Genomic DNA, 19,444 nt, shown 5'->3' on the forward strand with positions numbered 1-19,444 from the left:
GATCTTGTCATCAAATAATATTTTATCTTAAAAATTTTCTTGAAAAATTAATTTTCACTGGAAAATAGTATATACCATCTAATGTAACTATAGCTTTGTAAAGAGCCTCTGCCCAATTAATTCATCAGCACATCATCACTAGGTAGATATTTCTGTGTCTACTTTCTTTGCTTGAAATTATTTCATATATATTTTCCATATGTGAAAAATTATGGAATACATGTTTATCATTTGCAATAGCAAAGTAACATCCTGCTTTGCTTTCTTGTTCTCCTGTTAATGAGCATTTGGGCTTGCTTATTTTCAGTCTCTTTCCTGGTACAGATGGTGCATCTCCAGATATCTTTATATAGGGGGGTTTCCTCTTCTGAGTTACTTCCTTGGACTATATTTTCCAGAGTGGGGATGTTGGGTCAAAGACTGTGTTCTGTCAACTTTCTGATTTATGGTCATCTTCATGAATTTTTATGAGACACTGTCACAGGCCAGAATTTCTGTGTGCCAATTTGACATGTTCTTTATTTGAAAACCTTTGTTTGTTTATTTTTGAAGAAGAAACTGTGAGGTAGTATGCTATACTGTCTTGATTTTGAATTTTACAATTGTATATGGTGGGACATTTCCCCAAGCATTTCTTTATCTTTATGTTTCTGCCTTTGTGTGGCCCTGGGTGACCTCCCTCACCAGCTTCTGGTACAAATGGGGAAACATGCCATACATTTGAGAACATACCAGGCACAACTGCCAAGACTCTTCTCCCTAACCACTTATGTTTACTCCAACAAAATTTGGTGGATTTTCATTGTCTAATGCTTTTAAATTTATATAATATCCATTAGATGTTTACACAAACTTTGCCTGAATTTTGAAAAATTACTTCTATGGTTCTTTGAATTATGAAAAGTAGAACTTGAGAATAAAATTTTTAAAAAACCTGGCAAACTGTTAGTGACTCGATATGATAATATATGACTTAATACAAGTCATTTCATCAATAATACAAAGCACAGTATTTGTATAGTGGTTTCAGGTATTACATTGATTAAAATGATCATTTTCTTGCTTATCTCCATATCTGAGTTTTGATCATGGACTCTCTTTATATCTGCTAGAAGAAAAAAACAATCGCAAATTTGGTAAAGAGAGTAGAATCTTTAGGTTCCTTGGTTTACAGAATTTTTTTTGAAATTATATAAACCTCTATAAGAAAAATGAATAAAGCAAATTAGAATATGCTTTTTATTTAAATGTAACATAATGTTACCATATATTGATAATTTTCAGCTGGGAAGCCTTTAACAAATAAAGAAGAAATCAAAGGAATTCCCTGGGCCTCCTGGACTTGTGTAAAAGGCCCTGAAGTGAGTGGGATTTGGCCGAAGTACACTGATGTTACTGACATCAATTCAGTGGATGCAAATTACAATAGCTCAGTGCTGGTTTCTGGCGATGATTTTGGACTAGTTAAATTGTTTAAATTTCCTTGTCTCAAGAAAGGTAAGACCAAACGTGAGATTTTATTGAGTAACTATTCTAGAATGTATGCACGGCGTAATTAAGACTGATTTTCTTGGGGTCTATTCTTGCAGATTATTCATTTCATCTTTTTATTCATTTTTACTCTTTTACACTGTTAGGTAAGATGCGTTGTTGGTGTCATTTACTTTTGATGTTCTAAAACACAGGATTTTACTAATTCAAGGCAGATTTTGTTCACAGTTATTACTAGCAAGTTTATGATTCATAAGATTCATGTTTCATATTTTAAATAAGTCATAGTTTTTATTTTTGTAAATTAACACTCATAATTTATTTATTACATTCAAGTATTGTAGTTGAAATTCCTTTATACTTTACAGCTAATTGTGCTTCCATGGGGAAAGTCAAGCAAGATCCTTTTAGACGTCTTTAAGATAAAATCTGAAAGCGATTGTTCTGGTGATGACACAGTTGTCAGACCCCTTGTGTAGCACTAATCTTGGGAATGCAATTGACATAACTGGCGAATTTTTTGAGAGTGAAGATAGGTTCAAAAAACTCTCCTCTTGCATTTTGTTCTTTTGTTTTATTGTTGTTAAAATCTTGTCACTTCAATTTTTGTGGCACCTTCGCTTTGTAGAATTTGCCTGAATTAGCCACGTAATGACCCTGTCTTCTTCTTCCTTAAAAAGTTGAGGCAAAGCCCACACACAGGTTTTTCTAAGAGTCCCCACCAGCCTGAAAACGTGGTCTTCAGAAAGTAATCAGTGGGGGCATGCTGTGGCCTGAGAACTTGCTCACTTGAGCGATTTTTATATTAAGAAAGGAAAGGGAGTGAAAAATGTAATTGGAAAGTCATTTTCGGCTAACTGGCAGCTCTGAAGCAGCAATAGTTATGGTTGAGAATTGAACATAAAACGCATAGCAAAGCTGCCATCATTTCCACTTGACAAAATGGCCCTCTTTCAATGGCACAAAATTACCTCAACATGCCTAATTCACTCTCCCCTCCCTGATGGTCTTTTCAGTAATAGGGTGTATCCAGTTAGACTGAGCAATATTCTTGCAGAACGTGAGTTAGGCAACCAGAAGGATCGTGGGAGCAGAGAAGAATCCTCATTGGGGCCCGAAGCAATATTGTTGGTCTTAAGAGTCAGGACTTGGGAGGAGATTAACTCACTGAGAGTTTGTATTTCCTCTGTATCTGCAAGACTTGTATGGTGGTCTTGGGTCTGGAAAATAGGAATGGAAATGGATATCTTGGGATTATTGATGAGAATGGGGGAAGAGGGAGGGAGGTGGTGAACAGTTCTGTCTGTCCGAATGAGACACCCTGATATGTAAAACAACCCTGAGGATGATGGCACACAGGAGACATCTGTGGAGTAAAGGAAGGTTGACAGCTGAGTGACAGTGTGGTGGGAGTAATAAAATCCACCTCAGCAGTCTGGGGAAGTATCCGTATTCTCAGAGAAAATTGACTTGTTCTGATTTTCATGACACATGGTTTATAAATCTTGCAATTTATTTCAGAGACATTCAGACTTCTGTGTCCTTTCTGTACCTAAACTACCAGCAGGGGAGTTCTGAAAGGAGTATTGCTGACAGGAATGGTAACAGTTGGTAGAAATCCTTGCCCTACAGCCCAGGGTCCCAGTGGCAGGTGTTCCCCAACTTTTGAGCCTATAAGAGCCAAACATGACAGCGGCTAGTGACCAGAAGTGTGGAGACTGAGCAAACATGGTAGTTTTCAATTGTGATTAAATAAAACTCCCAATCAAGTTAACTGATACATTTATAATTAATGTGCTTAAGATTCTGCTGTACAGTGTTCTGACATAAATGTTCTGTAGTTAATGAAAATGCCTACAGTGGTTTTTATTTTTACATCACCAACCCAATTTTTCTCATTTCATTTTGGCAGTTTTCAAATCTTTTAAAATAGCTAGTATCGTTACCGATAATTCCCCTGATGTCATTTAGACTCCATTCTGTTTGACCACCACCATATAGAAACTTCCATGAAGTAAAAAAATCCAAAGCTTTGCTCATTGGCATTTGCCACATCTTACCACCTTGGCACCAGCCCTTCTCCGAGGGAAGGCTCTCCTGTTTGGCTAACTTGTGTGCTGCTGCCCCATTAATGCTACACGCCCCCCCCCACACACACACAGGCACACATGTATTCAGACAGTCCTTGAAGTACTCCCTCCCAAAATAAGTGTCCTGGATGTTGTAAGACACAGGTTGCATAAACTCTGGACCTTGAGGGGAAAAGTGTTGGCTTTCACTAAAGCTTGGATGAGCTTGATGCAGGAGAGAAACATAAAGGTCAGGGTGGCTAGAGTGTGATGAATGAGGGGAGCACTGTGTACTCAGAAGCTGGAGAGGGCAGTGGGGACCATGTCAAGGGCCTCGTAGCCACTGTTGGAAATTTGGATCTTATTCTAAGTGTGGTGGGAAGTTATTGAGGGCTTAAAATGGAGGAGCGACATGACCAGTCTAAGTTTTTAAAAGACCACTTTGATATCATGTGGGATGGATTAGGGAAGAGGAAACTTCAATTAGATTCTTGCACAAGTCCAGGTGAGAGATGAGGTGGCTTGGACAACGGTGTTAGGAACAGATATGAACACAACTCCATGAGGTTATGAAACACAGTGTTAAAGGTAGAGCTGAAGGTCTTGCTGATGGACTGGTTGTGGGAATGGAGGGAAAGAGAGGAAACCGAGGGTGAGTCCTAAGTTTTAGGCTTCATCAGTGGGGTGGATGGTGGCACCATTTATGGAGATGGGAAAACGAGCAAGGGAGTATGTGTTTGGGAGAGAGAGAGGTGGGGATGAGAGAGAAGGAAAGGGGAACTCCTGGGTCTTTTTTGCTCATGGTAAGTCTGAGGTACCTGTTAGACATCTAACTGGACACAGCACATGGCCCACCAGCAGACTAGGGAGAACTGAGGGCCAGAAGACGAATGTTTGGCAGTGGAGAGCGTATGGACAGTACCTAAAGCCATGGGACAGAGGCCTGCCAGAGAGGAGATGAGGGCAAAGGCCTGAGACATCCTTGTGTTTCAGAGAACAAAGGGAGGCCTTGTAAAGTGAATGTGTCCTAAGGAAAGCCTGGGAAGACATGGACATGGTCTTCCTTTATTCAGTGAATATTTGTTACGTGCTGTTGTAGAGGCTGGAGATACATCAACAATTAGAACAGACACAAATCCCTGCCCTCATGGAGCTTTTGTTCTTCGGAGGGGACACGTAAGAAAATGTAAACACATCTCGTGAGAAGTGCTCTGACGAAGAAGAAAGCAAACAGTAGTAGAGTGCACAGATGGGGGCAGCTTGGTGGTGGCATTTTAAAATAATGCGGTCATTTTCACCTTCATATACATTTAAATCATTACCTCTGCAATGAGTGAATTTGAAACACATTTCAGTTGAACAAATGGCTTTCTCCCCCATTGAAGCGATTCCATTAGAGGGCCTGCAGTAGGTACAATTGTTTCTGAAGGAGGGATGCGGTGGTGCTTGCTGCCCCTGAAATCTCCCATAGTCTTTTGGAGTGCTAGGCCTCCATATGGTAGGAGGGACAGCTCTTGTTTCCATGTCTGCCTTTGTGCTCCCCTGTACCAAGCCTGGACCGGAGACTTGAGTATTTCAGGGGCAACTGTTTAGTGCAATTAGCTTTCCTTCTGCATTCATTACCTGGGGATGGTGTTCACTGAGTAAAGCAATCAGTGCAAGGAAACAAAATTTAATTCTCCCAGCTCTACATCCATATAACTCTGAACAGTAGTCTGACTTCTTTTCCATAGAATTATCATTTCCTTTTGCAAAGGACTATCTATCTTACTGTATTTGAATAAGAATGTATAAGACAATCATTCTGAAGCATCTTATTTTCAGAATCAGTGAAGCAGTAGGCATTATCTGGAACACGCTCAGATGTGTTTTCAGCCACAGGACTTAAATTTTAAGGCCATTTTTAGCTTAATCCATATTGGAATAATTTGGAGAATTTGAAGAGTCTTTGCTTTTTATGATATGTAATACTGAAAATTGCATTTTCTAATATATTTAAGAATTTTACTTTTCAACATGAAGAGGAATTGAATTTTTAACCCATGAATTCTATTGTTTTTTTCCAGTACTAATCTTCTCAAAAATATCTTTTCAGGAGCCAAATTTAGAAAATATGTGGGCCATTCTGCACATGTCACAAATGTCCGCTGGTCCCATGATTTTCAGTGGGTATTGAGCACAGGAGGGGCTGACCACTCAGTTTTCCAGTGGAGATTTATTCCAGAAGGTGTCAGCAACGGTCTGTTGGAAACTGCACCCCAGGGTAAAAACCAATTATAATTTTTCAGCATTTCTTTTTTTGTCAATAAAAATTTCAAAGAATGTTCTAACATATCTTTTGAAGATAAAGAGTTAAAGCAATTTTGAAAAATTCAGTCCTATAATAAAATTCAAAAATTTTATTTTATAAAAAGTTAAAAAAAAAAAAAACGAAACTTTTGCTACACATATGAGTCAATTGAATAATTTCCTTCAAAGGATTTTGTTTATACCAATTGCAAGTTGAAGGTCAAAGGTTTACATGAAGATTTAGCCTTGGAGAATAACAGGAACAAAGACATTTCAGCCTCTTCAGGACAACTGTAATGGTGGCGGGTCTACACGGTGAGATAGCAGGGGGAACACAGAGTAACCTTGGGAGTAGGAGTTGGCTCCAGAGTGAAGTTCAAAGAATGGTCTGTAATGGGACCAGTGTGTTCCAGTTCAGGGGATGTGTAGTCATTCTATTTACTGTGATGCCAGCAGAAATAAACAGGTAATAAAATTTAAAACCAGGTGAGGAAATGTTTTCATTAGGAGAGTTTCTGTAGGTTTTAACCGTGGCAGTTACCACCCACTTGGTGGACATGGCAAAAGGCTAAGAGGATATTTACTGAACTACGAAGCTGGATTCCTTTTTCACCAGGCTTCATTCTGGTAGAACCTTTGCCTGACTTTTTCTTTCTTTCTTGTCTTTTTTTTTTTTTTTTCCCCAAAGCAAAACTTAAAACGCAAAGATTTGTTATCTCCTAAAAGTGTGGAAATGAATTCGGTCTTGCTGCCGGCGTGGGGTAAGGGGAGTAGTTGCCTTTATCTGTTAATGCTCCTGAAAGGAGTGTGCTGAACTTAACCGAAAGATGAGGGAAAAAAGATGTTTTAAGAACCTAAGGAAATCAAAGGAAAAGTATGGCATAGTGATTTTTAAATTTACTTTGCTAGAAGAAAGGAAATATTTTAAATAAACGTATAAACTCTGTTGGGTCTCCAAACTTCACTTGTTTCTCATGGGTTGTATTTCTGCAGAAGGTGGCACTGATTCCTACAGTGAAGAATCTGATTCAGATTTATCTGATGTACCAGAATTGGACTCTGATATTGAGCAAGAAACTCAAATCAATTATGATCGCCAGGTCAGTAAGCAGAGAGCTCATAACAGATGCTTTACAGCGCAGAACATCAATCTCATTGGATTTGGACGTTGCACTAAAAATGTCTGGTACTTAGGCAGAAGAGAATCAAGACAAGAATAAGGAAAATCCCCTGCCTCTTGTCTTTAAGTGCAGATTGAAAATAAGGCCTTTACCCTTTCACATTATTAAAATTTTTTTAAGTGGAAGGTAGTAGCCAGTTTTAAAACTGAACCTGCGATAGAGTTTCTGTCTCTTTAGCATCTACAACTTTGAAATATTTGTTTGCAGGGACACCTGGATGGCTTAGTCAGTTAAGCATCTACCCTTGGCTCAGGTCATCATCTCAGGATCCTGGGATCGAGCCCCAAGTCAGGCTCTCTGCTCAGCGAAGAGTCTGCTCCTCCCTCTGACCCTACACTCTCTCCTGCTTTCTATCACTTTCTTTCTCTCTCTCTCAAATAAAATCTGTTTTTTAAGATTTATTTATTTATTTGACAGAGATCACAAGTAGGCAGAGAGGCAGGCGGAGAGAGAGAGAGAGAGGAGGAAGCAGGCTCCCCACTGATCAGAGAGCCTGATACAGTCTCAATTCCAGGACCCTGGGATCATGACCCAAGCTGAAGACAGAGGCTTTAACCACTGAGCCACCCAGGCTCCTCTCAAATAAAATCTTTAAAAAAAATTTTTTTTCCAGAAAAATATGCAATTTTTTATTTTCTAACACATCATGAAAGCATGTGTTTTCTTTACAGAATTGGTAGCCTCAGAGCCATGGTACTTTGCAAGTGAGCTGGTGTCCTGCTTTCTCTCTTAACTTACATAGACTATTATGAAGACCAGTTACAAAGACCATTGTCCATTTAATTAAAGTAAAAGCCCAAATACAATATGCATGATCTCTCCAGTTGGAAATCACCTCTAGTAGAAAGTTGCACAATCACAACCAAATTGGGTCTGAATTTTTTGAAAATAGACATTTCATTTTAGTGCTAAACAGTGAGTGTTAAAGAGAGCCGTCCTTCACGGGAATCTGGAGACTCATCTCTTTTTTATGGTTGATAACCATAGATATTCTATTTTCTTCCTTGTCATTTCATGAGAGTCTGTGGAGCAGACTATGTACCTGAACATGGAGTGAGTAAGACTTCCATTTCAGACACAGCAGCTGTCAGTGTCGCCCAGGGAAATTACCATAGAGGCTGGGGACCGCTGATGTGTATCATTGTGTCTCTATGGGGCCAGATCCTGTGCTTTCCATACACCAAATCCAACCCACAATAACCCCGTGAGGTTAAGTACTTCGTCCACAGCCACATCACCCATAGTATTAAGATTAGAATGCAGATCTGGGCTTCTCTCCAAAGTGCACATTCTATGTATTGCTTGGCTTTGCCTCTGCATAAGCACTGAACCTTTCCAGATGACGACTTTTTTTTTTCCACCCTGTAATCATCACTCACTGATTCCATGTTTGAAAGAATAGTACAAAGGCAGTCCAACTGATGGTTTGGGTCAACTTCTTGATGAAATCAACTTGACTTTGCAATGTATAATGCAGTAAATCTAAAGGTGAGGATTGAAAGGAAATTATTAATGTGGAAATACGCACACACACACAATATTATACCCTAATATCAAGAGGAAATGGAATTTAAGCAAAATGAGCATAAAATTTATGAAAAAAAGAAAAACCATTTCCTTTGGTTGGGAGTTTTATATTTAGTAAAAAGGTGCTAGTAAAAGAATGAAAAGGCTTGACTATACTGAAATCCATGCCTAGGATTTATATATTCTGCCTTGCATCTGATTATCTGAAGCTTTTATCTATATTATTTGATTTACATTATTTTTTTGTTGCTGAGTTGCTCCTGAGCAGGAAGGTTTTTTTCTGTTCTACAGATGGGAATTTTAGGTCCACAGAGGTCATGAGGCATATTCAAAAGCGGTAGAAATGCCAAGACCAGAATTCAGTTCTCTTGAGTAGTTGATGAGCTGAAAAAAGCACCATGGGCTCAGATGGGTAATTATCTTCAGCTTTTACAAGCTTAATTCATTGCAGCTGCAATAGACAAAGCAGTAATGAAGTATCTTCTGACTTCCTTTTGTTTTTAATTTTAAAGATTTTTGGTTAAATCCTAGACAGAGACTTTATTATGATAATATTCTTTTAGTTACATAGCTTTATCAAATGAAATTTTTCCTTTATGAAGTTGAGCAATTAATAGATTTACTTTGTCTTGACTGTGTTAAATTGATATCTCTCAATAGTAGGGCATAAATACATGATAGAGATATATTACTTTTTATCTGCATTTAGATTAGATTGTAGGAAATGTTCTCTGAGTCAGCAGCACAATTTAGGTCCTAGGTTAGGCCAGGAGCTTTGCTCTAAATCTTAGAGTCTGATCTGTCAAGATGCATGAGATCATGAAAGAAGATAATTCCAAAGAGTGATCACCAAGATTCATGAGGTGTGCATTTTGCAAATGTCAGAATCATCAAGAGATTTCTTGCTTTAGAATAAATTATAGAAAATAATTCTATTGATTTTTATTGATAATTTATTGAATAATTTCCTTTCTTATTTACCAGAAAATTATGATATTTTCTGAATATAAATTATTTAAACTCAAGATGATCTTAAATCCCAATGATTCAAAAGTTATTTCAGGATAGTTTTGTTCATTAGGAATTAAACTTCATTCTTATGCTTTATGTACTCTATTGGGTTTATCTTTTCAAAAAACCAACCAACTCTGAGTTTGTTCGTCTTTTCTATTGTCTTATTCTCTATTTCATATATTTCTGCTCTAATCTTTATTATTTCCTTCCTTTTGCTAACTTTGGGCTTAGTGTGTTCTTTTTCTCATTCCTTGAGAGTATATTGTTGGGTTGTTGATCTGAGAGTTTTCTTTTTTCTTAAGTATATGTTGATAGCTTCAGTCTTTCCTCTTAGAACTGCTTTTGCTGTATCCCATAAGTTTTGTTATGTTGTGTTTCCATTGTCTTTTGTCTCAAGACATTTTTTTCCCCGTTTGATTTTTTCTTTCATCTGTTGGTTGTTCAGAACTGTGTGGTTTAATTTCCACAAGCTTATGAACTTTCCAGCTTTCTTCCTGTGATGACTGATTTCTACTTCCATACCACAGTGGCCAGAAAACATACTTGATGTGATTTCTATCTTCTTGAATTTATTGAGACTTGTTTTGTGGCCTAACATCTGATGTGTCCTGAGAAGAATGCATGTACTGCTGCTGATGGCTGGGATGTTCTGAATATGTCTGCTAGGTTGTTTGGTCTGCAGTGTTCTTCAGTTGCTAGTTCCCTATTGATTCCTGGTCTGGATCATCATCTATCCATTGTTCAGAGTGACATCTTCCCCAACTATTACACTACTGATGTTTATTTCTCCTTTTAGTTCTGTTTGTATGTGATTTATATATTTGGTGCTCTGATGTTAGGTATGTATTTAAAATGGTTATATCTCCTTGATGAATTGACCCCTTGATCATTATATATAATGACCAACTTTTGTCTCTGGATGACCATTTTTTGCTTCTTATGTTCTCAAAAACTTAATTTTCTGCAGTTAAAGACCTCCTGACAATGCCAAGATATTAATATTTTTGAAACCTGGAGAGTCTCGACTAAATGTTTCTGCTATGCTTTAAGGTTTACAAAGAAGATCTACCTCAGCTAAAGCAACAAAGTAAAGAGAAAAACCATGCAGTGCCCTTCCTCAAAAGAGAAAAGGCTCCTGAGGACAGCTTGAAACTCCAGTTCATACACGGGTGGGTGCCTGTCACCAGCCTTGTCAGACCATTGGGTCCCCTCTTCTTGGTGCTGTCCCACTTCAGGCTGGTTCTTCTCTCTGGTGTTTACTTACCTGAAGTTAATATTGGAACCATGATTCTCTGTCCGGTTGTCTCAGTTGATGTTCTGTGGCCATAACAATGTGTGTATCTAGATTTTTCATGCTTCATTGACTTCTGTACGCATATGTTTCTGTGGCTCATTGTTCCCCACTCTGTTCTCTCCCCAGTCCCTGTTCCTGTTACCCCCATATCTCCTGCTCTATTTAGCTGGCTCCACTTAGGACAATATTTTCTTCAAACAACTTTGCTTACATATGTCCACAATAATTTAGAATTTAAAAATAATGCTCAACCTTCCACACTTTAAGTTGACATCTAAAATTTTTCAGTGTAAGATTAAATGATTGTGAAGAATATAATGTCTAGTGCTTTATAAGTTCATCATTCATTGAAGGGGATCAGTCATAGATATTTGATTCCTACCACCCCCAATTTAAAAAGTACCTGAGCTCATATTTCTATGCTACTTTTCCCATAGAATTTTATTCTAATGTAGTATTTTTATGCTTGAATGGCTTTTATCGATCACCCTATCATACTTTTTGCAAGGAAAGAAATGTATATAAGTGCAATTTAAATTTAATTCCTTGTGATCCTAAGTCTCTAACTTGTGTTATCTGGTATGGTATCCACTTAAAGCCACTGGCCACATGAAATGTGGCTCATCTGAATTCAGATGTGTTGTAGGCATAAATGCACCCTGGATTTTGAAGACTTAGTATGAGATAAAAAATGTAATATATCTCATTAAAATGCTTTATATTAAGGGATGCCTGGGTGGCTGAACCAGTTAAGTGTCAGACTCTTGATCTCAGCTCCAGTCTTGATCTCAGCTGAGGTCATGAGTTCAAGCCCCATACTGAACATAGAGCCTACTTAAATGTTTTATATTGATTACATAATAATATTTTAGACATAATGGGTTAAATGTTCTTAAAATAATTTTCATCTGTTTCTTTTTCTTAATGTAGAAAATTTTTACTTACCTACATGGCTTGCATCATGTTCCTACAGGACATTGCTGCTCTTAGTGTTCATTCTTTTTTGGATTGAATTTTTGTTACAACTCTTAGTAGTTGAAAGCTTGTCAGACCAACATAAACATAGCACACATTCTAATAAGTACTTACCAAATATAAACAATTTTATTGGCAAGCAATTTTAATAAGATTTTTTTTCAGTGAGTTCAGATATATATACACACATATTATTGCTAGAATGTGATAGAGTTTAGTATTGATTCTAGTCCCATTTTTCTTTTTTTAATAGTTATGAGAACTGAGAAAGCTTATATAAATAAGTAGATGAGAAAGGAAGCAATTTTATCATACCAATCTTATTCAGTACTTTAAACTCCTCTTGCAAAACAGATATATTTTGTAATTTTGGTACATCACATGAAAATATAATGATCTATCACCTGACAATTCAGTTAAATCACTCTTCAATTTTGTTAAAAGCAAAAAATTGGAAATCCTTTGACTTGGAAAAGAACTTCATATCTAGTTATTGAAATTGTTCACTTTCAACATCCGCACTTGAGTTCATTTTGGTATTCTTGGGAGGTTCGATGCTGCAACCATAGTTCAATGTTACTATGGTTACACACCACAGTAAGATTCTAGGTGGACAGAGGAATGTGAGGGGAAGGTGATAGAGAAAGGGGAGGTGGGAAGGGAAAAGCTGCACCTCCTCACAGGTGTGTTCTCAGACTGGCCACTTTTAGGAAAGAACACATACACAGTAGCTGAGGCTCTAGTAACAAATTCTGTTAAAATTACCAGGGCACATTTGCCCTTTAGAGAATCCTCACATGTCCTCAGAGCTCCTTGTAGCCCTGTTGAAGATTACTGTCCCAAGCGACTCTGGAGATACCTGAGGTTCTGCTTGTGCATGTGCCTATCAGTGTGATAGCTTTGTCTTCTAATCTCTCCTGCTCTGTTGACTCACTGTCCATTCAGCTACTGTGCATTTCTTGGACTTGTGCTTCAGTTACAGAGGCTACGACTGTAGAAACAATCTGTTCTACACGCAGACTGGGGAAGTGGTCTATCACATTGCTGCAGTTGCTGTCGTGTACAACAGACAGCAACACTCCCAGAGGCTGTACCTGGGGCATGATGATGACATTCTCAGCCTGACCATCCATCCAGTGAAGGACTACGTGGCCACTGGGCAGGTAGAGATCTCTCCTCTGAGATGGGGGCCTAGCCAAAGAGAGACAGGATTTACTTTTGAACCTAGCTTACATACTGGTTTAAGAAATACTTGATAGAAACATGAGGCATGAAGATTCAATGAAAGCTGGGTCATGTTGTGATGGTGGGAATGTCAAGCCTCTGAGGGATTTCATCTTGACATGATATGTACGAACAGGATTAGCTAAAACTAAACCAAGTTCCATGAATGCAGTCTTAAGATATTTTCCTCCTTACTGTATACCCAGTACCTATTGTATCCTCGGTAATCAATGGTTATTGAATGAACCGTATTTTAATACTAACATAACATCTAGTTATTTTTGCAAAACTTAAAGTCATGAGTTTTGACTAATTCATCATTTTATATTTTAACCTTTCAAAAAAACCAAAATACCTTCAGAATCATTTTGGGATGCCTAAACTTTGGATTGAACCTATCATTGAAAAGCCACTCAGAACAGAGGCCTGCATTCAGACATTTTGTGCTTGGAAAGGGGAGAGATAAAGTCAACTTTATTAACCAAAAAATCCATTAAACTCAGATTTATTATTTTGTGGTAAAGCATTAATGTTAATAGTATTTTCAGTTTTGTATTCTTTTCTTCCAATGGAAAGAGTACATTTTGGTTCAGTTTTATCATGGGCTTTTAACAGCTTTTAAGACTTAAACTGATCTGCAACATGTAAGTGGCAAATTCAAGGAAAAGCATGTGGTATGAGGGTCAGAAATTAACAAGAAATGAGTGTTTCTGAGACCTGACATAAAGGTGGTAGAGAAGTCTTTGCACAGAGTTCATAGCCTCATGTTCATGAGATGAGTGGTGAAAGTGAGGGCATAAAGGGAGTCATTCCCCAGAAATGTGCATTGGAGGAGAAGAAAGTCCATAGCGCTCATATAATTCATAAAAGGATTATAGTCCTTCAAAAGCGAAGTGCCATTAACTGACATACTGGTTTGCTAGCAACTGTATATTAGGCCATCTCTTTTGAATTAGCTGACATGATTAAGTTTCTTACAAGTAATTGATGACCACTTTGTACTTTGTACTTTTCACTCTCCTCCCTCCCCCTTTTATTGTTCTTATAAACAGATGACCTTGGTTCATGTGCATTTAATAACTTTGCTTTGAAAGAAGAGCAGAGATTGGTTCTTTGTGTAAACCCCTGAGGAGATAACCACATTCTATACTGTAATTGCTGAGAGACAAACCAGTGACTAATCAGTACACCAGTAACCACTCCAGGGGTAACTGGGCCTCCATACAACAGTGTAGGAGTTGGCTGGATTCTGCTTAGTTATGTGCATGCCTTTATGTCCCATTTTCCCTCTTATATTCATTTCACCCAACAGGGTTCTTTTTTCCCTTACAATTAAGTGAGGAAAATGACTTTAGTAGTAAAACTTTTTTCCATTGTTGGGAATTGGTGGGAGAGAAGTTTGTATCCCCTCAAGGAGAATCCACCTTAAGAACAGGTAAGCCACGAAACTGTCACTTCCCAGGGGAGAAGCAGAGCCAGGCTTTCTCGGGTGAGTGAAATAATTGAGATGGGTAACAGAACTCTGAGGTCAGGACCGTAACATTGTGCAGGTGACTTCCTTGACCAAGAAGTGGAATTGTATGTGGAGTTGAGAAGGCAGGAGAGAGAAATGTCAAACTAACCCAAAAAGCACAGTGGACATTTGATTGTACCTTCCCTGGCAGCTATGAGCCAGGTTAGGCCGGCCTGGCACCCAATTTGATGCCCAGAACGAGCCTGTTTGACTCTTTGTGCCTCTGTTTTCTCATCTGGAAAATAACGGTGTCGGGCCAGATGATTTCTGGGAGAGGCTGCCTACTCTCCAGATGTGTGGTTTTGGATTTCTGAGAAGCACCTGACTCGGAAGGCTCTCTAAGAATGACCCTTAGGAATCATTCTCGTTAAAATTTCTGAGTAGTTAATAACACTCATCCTGTTATTTAAGGTTGGAAGAGATGCTGCTATTCACGTGTGGGACACACAAACTCTAAAATGTCTGTCGCTACTGAAAGGACAACACCAGAGAGGAGTGTGTGCGCTCGATTTTTCAGGTAAGCACCTGTTTTCCACAGAAGTCACTGATGGTTTTGTATTTACTTAGGCCCGGGTTTTGGGGGTTTTGTTTTTGTTTTTACAGGCTCCTAATTAGTCGAGTTCTGTTTGTAATAAGCTAAGCCCTTGGTACGTCAGCTATCCAGACTCAGACCGGAAATCAGATATGTGAATACCTCACACAAAAAATGTGCTATTTAGATTACACGTCCTCTCCCAGTTTCCTCTCTCCTAAGTCATTACCCAGAGCTCACACTGTGCTCTGCATTTGTTCGAGCTGTTTGAAATCCAGAGCAGCTGTTGCTGTAGAGAGTCTTAGCTGCGAATGTCTGGCAGTGACTCAGAACATCAATTTCATCTCTCCAAATAAGTGGGAGTATGGCACTTGCAATTTAAAATATACAAAACTAGAGGGAGGGCTGCAAATTCTCTGCAAAGGGCCACTTTACAACCTTGTGTTTTGGAAATAAATTTCAGATTGAAAACAACAGAGCTGGGTTTTCCATCTCCTTAATTTAAGATTTGAACACAGTACTATTAGAATACTAGCTGATGAATGTCATTTCCTTTACAGTGAGGCCGTTTCTTTAAGCTAGAATGGAGAATGAGGTCCTATCACCAGAGGTGTTTTTATCTGGAATTTTAAATTCCAATTGTAGAAGCTAGATAAGTAGAAAAATTATAAACTTTCTACCAAAAATTGATTCTTTACTTTCTTTCTTTTTCTAAATTCCATTCAGATGTTTAATATGTGCAGTGTGTGTAATGTTAATCATTAAGTTCAATGACCCCACAACTGCATTCTCCTTCCTCTGTCCCCCTCTCTCTACTTCCCTCGCTCAGGCCTGAACTCCTTCTCATCTCTGCCATGATAGTTGTGCTGGACTCTGATTCCATTCCATCTCCACTTTCTCAGTCCTTCCCATGCAGTTCTGGAGTCTTCTGGAAACACAGTTACATTGCTACATTGCCGCCATGGTTGGTTGGCTCCTCTTGGTTGGCTGACTCAGGGCTAAGCCTTTGGTTGGTCATTCACAACCTTCTATGACGTGGCCTCAACTTTCCTTTGCGGTGTTTCCGCCCGCCCACTCACTCATGTTCTGTTAGGTCTCCCTAGCCATAGAACCGAAATGCCCGTTTCTCCTTCTTTTTGCCTGTGGCCCTTTGCTCATGCTGCTGCCACATGCCCATTTACGTTCTCCCATCTTTTAAGATCATGCTGCAAGTTTCTCATACAACCTTGCAGGGAGAAATAACCTTCCCCTTGTTCTGCATCCCTGGCCTGTGGCTGTCATCGTCCTCATGCTGCCTGTTGGGGTCCATGTGGTGCAGTAGCTGTTAGTGCTAGTGCCCTTCTCACACAGTAACCTGCTGGGCCAGCAGAGCCCGTCCCTCTCCTCCCCACCGTGCACATTGTTGTGCTGCGGACACAGAAGTGACTCCAAAACTGTGAAGGAATGAATGAGGCTTTGCCTCATACACTTGTCTCACCTGTCACTGCTACTACTAGAACCTCACACTGTAAATCATGTTTGGGTGAAAATGATCTCTTTTATGTTTTAACCTCCAGTAACATGGGGCAGTGTTGGGGGGATTGTTTGTGACTCCATACTCTCACATACTGTAAACTACTGTACAAATCTGAATTGTTGTATCATTATTAGAGGCTATTTGATACTTTCTGTGGTTTTTGAACTAATAAAGCTCCAGGCTAGAGTCCCTACTCCACACTGGCAGGCATATGAGGTCAGGAATGCATGAGTACCGAGGGAGAGAGAACAGTTCGGCATGCCGCCTGCCTGCGGTAAGCCTGGATGACACACCCAGTGACAGTGAATACAAAGTCCCAAACTTCCTGAAGTTAGATGGGCCTACAGCTTTAAAATAGGAGTGTCGTATGTCCTTGATAAAGCAGTAAAATCTGAAAGGAAATCACAATTTGCGTTCAAATATGGTTCTCTTCCAAGGATGTGAATGAATTTCCTCTGCTTTTTTTCCATGGCTCTACTCCTCAGTAGCTCAGCTGCCCTTTTCCTAAAATTAACTCTGTGAACCAATACATATGTATGTACTTAATATAAAAATTATATTACTAAATATGCTTTAGAGAAGTAGTAAGAGACCCATTAGCAAAAATAAATAAAACATAAATGTGCATTAAATTATAGAGAATCTAATATATTCATATTTTTGGCAACATTAAAAATTGACTCTATAACTCCAGCAGATAATTTGGCACCATGTAATAAAAGCTATAACTCAAAATGACAAGTCTGCAGACTATGTGTATTTCATACATATTTCTATGTATTAAGTGAAAGAGAAAAATAGAATTCAAAATAGCATCTATTCACTGATTTCCACTGGAAATGTGTGTATGTGTATTAACGTATAAGCAGAATGGCAGGAAATTTAGAATAATGTAAATTGAATTTAATAATCATTAGAGTATTTTTTCTGTAGAATTAATTTCTTTGTTTTTAAATTAAGATACATCAAAAGAACTAATGCCTGTTACTTGCATACCTTTAGGGAAGGGATTAGAGGAATGTTGATCAAAGACATTGAATAGAGATGAGTTAGTAGCAGTAAGCTGGTCCCCAGTAACTTGTGTTTGATCCTTCTTTGAATGTGTAACACTTACCTGAGACAAATTATGATGGCTGGTTGATCTTTGTGGTCTCACTGGCACCTCCTGAAGTGTGAGCAGAGGTCTCTTTGATTTAAGTTATATTGATAGTTCTTTGTGTGATAATGATAAAACAAAAAGCCCTGTATCACATTCTAGACCAAGAATGGAGATCCAGAGAGTTTGTTGGTATGGCTGGGGTAAAAGTCAGACCATGGCAGATCCAGAGCTAGAACCCAGGTCTCCTGGCCTCAGTGCAGTAAGAAGGCCACCAGGCCTGGGGTTTCGAGCTGACAAGAGCTATGCCAGGAACTCTCCACTGAGCCCTCTTGCCCACTCCTGCCTCTGCCCTCCATCAGAGCCAGTGCAAACTCTGAGTGTGAGAATCATCCCTGGAGCCCTCAGTGTCCCCCGTTTACCCAAAGGCAAGTGTCTCCAGCTGCCCCACCTCGCCTTGCCGGTGTAAAGGTGGAATGGGCATGCTGGTGCTCAGGGGCGCCATACAAACAACCCCCAGTGAAAAGAGAGCCCTGTCCTAGAACAGCCTTGAATCACACATTGATGTGAATAGGAACAGGAGCAACTATACCTTTCTTTTGGAAAGTAGCCTAAGTCAACATGCCAAGAGAGATTACTTAGATTTCCCTATTGATCCACATGAGCAGGGCACCAACACTGGCCATTACCTAGCTGGTGGCACCATCTGTGTACCTCAGGACCCCATATCCATCCATTTCTTATAAGCCAGCTCACTTGGGGAGGTATTGTAGAGACATGATAGGACATTTGTCTCTTATTAGAAGAAAAAATTGTCATGGAAATACAGAGCAGGCAACAAATAGATGTGAAAATGAGACAAGCAGTCATATGTGGGGGTTTCGATTAATCTGTTCTTGCCACTGTTGTTAAGCAAACAAAAAGACATTTTTTTTAAAGATTTTATTTATTTATTTGACAGAGAGAGATCACAAGTAGGCAGAGAGGCAGGCAGAGAGAGAGAGGAGGAAGCAGACTCCCTGCTGAGCAGAGAGCCCGATGCGGGACTTGATCCCAGGACCCTGAGATCATGACCTGAGCCGAAGGCAGCGGCTCAACCCACTGAGCCACCCAGGCACCCACAAAAAGACATTTTTAATGGAAAAGCATAACACATAACTCTGTAAACAAGAAGGAATGAATTTACATGATCTCACTTAATTCAGAGACTCTTTGCTCTGTGAGTGTATTACCACTGACTAGGGAAAAACGGAGCCATCTTTGATTTTGTGCTTACAGGACAGAAGGTGCCTCCATGTGAATAGGAAACCAGATAAGAAGCAAAGTTTCAGCCACATAATTTTTTTTAATTTAATATCCTACTCATATTTTTAAAAATCTTCACTGAATAATACTGATTTCCACAAGGGCACTTCCAAGACCAACTGGATTTCACTATGTTCAATCCTAAAAATCTATACATTTTTTATGAGCCCTGAATGCAGGGACCAACTTGTAATTGTTGAAGGAGAGATTTTCTCTTTCCACTATGCCCTTTACTGTTGTTGACATTAAGTGCCTTAGAATTATTTCTGGACCATGTCACCAAATATCCATAATTAATACATACTGTGACTGGAAAGATTTAAAAAGGACATTACCTTGACTCTAAAAATATGGCTGGAAAAAAAACCCCAAAAACTCCAGCTGGTCAAGGAACAATGGATTTTCAAAGCAAAAGCCA

The 19,444-nt window shown here is 38.9% G+C and overlaps 1 protein-coding gene across 14 annotated transcripts in view; it reads left to right on the forward strand.

The window, feature by feature from the left end:
- EML6 (EMAP like 6) overlaps nt 1–19,444 on the forward strand; it is a 311,304-nt gene that overhangs the window by 170,803 nt on the left and 121,057 nt on the right. For all 14 annotated transcript variants that reach the window (XR_006606026.1, XR_006606027.1, XR_006606028.1 and 11 more), the window contains exons 11-16: nt 1,285–1,497; nt 5,656–5,823; nt 6,843–6,949; nt 10,622–10,740; nt 12,817–13,003; nt 14,989–15,094. Coding sequence is in view for 8 of the 14 variants with exons in the window: in XM_045077846.1 (XP_044933781.1) it covers nt 1,285–1,497; nt 5,656–5,823; nt 6,843–6,949; nt 10,622–10,740; nt 12,817–13,003; nt 14,989–15,094 (900 nt within the window). In the remaining 6 variants the exon portion in view is untranslated. The remainder of the gene's footprint in view (nt 1–1,284; nt 1,498–5,655; nt 5,824–6,842; nt 6,950–10,621; nt 10,741–12,816; nt 13,004–14,988; nt 15,095–19,444) is intronic.

Source organism: Mustela putorius, unplaced genomic scaffold (genome assembly GCF_011764305.1).
Source record: "Mustela putorius furo isolate JIRA1106 unplaced genomic scaffold, ASM1176430v1.1 tig00000224_pilon_pilon_pilon, whole genome shotgun sequence".
Classification (NCBI taxonomy): domain Eukaryota; kingdom Metazoa; phylum Chordata; class Mammalia; order Carnivora; family Mustelidae; genus Mustela; species Mustela putorius.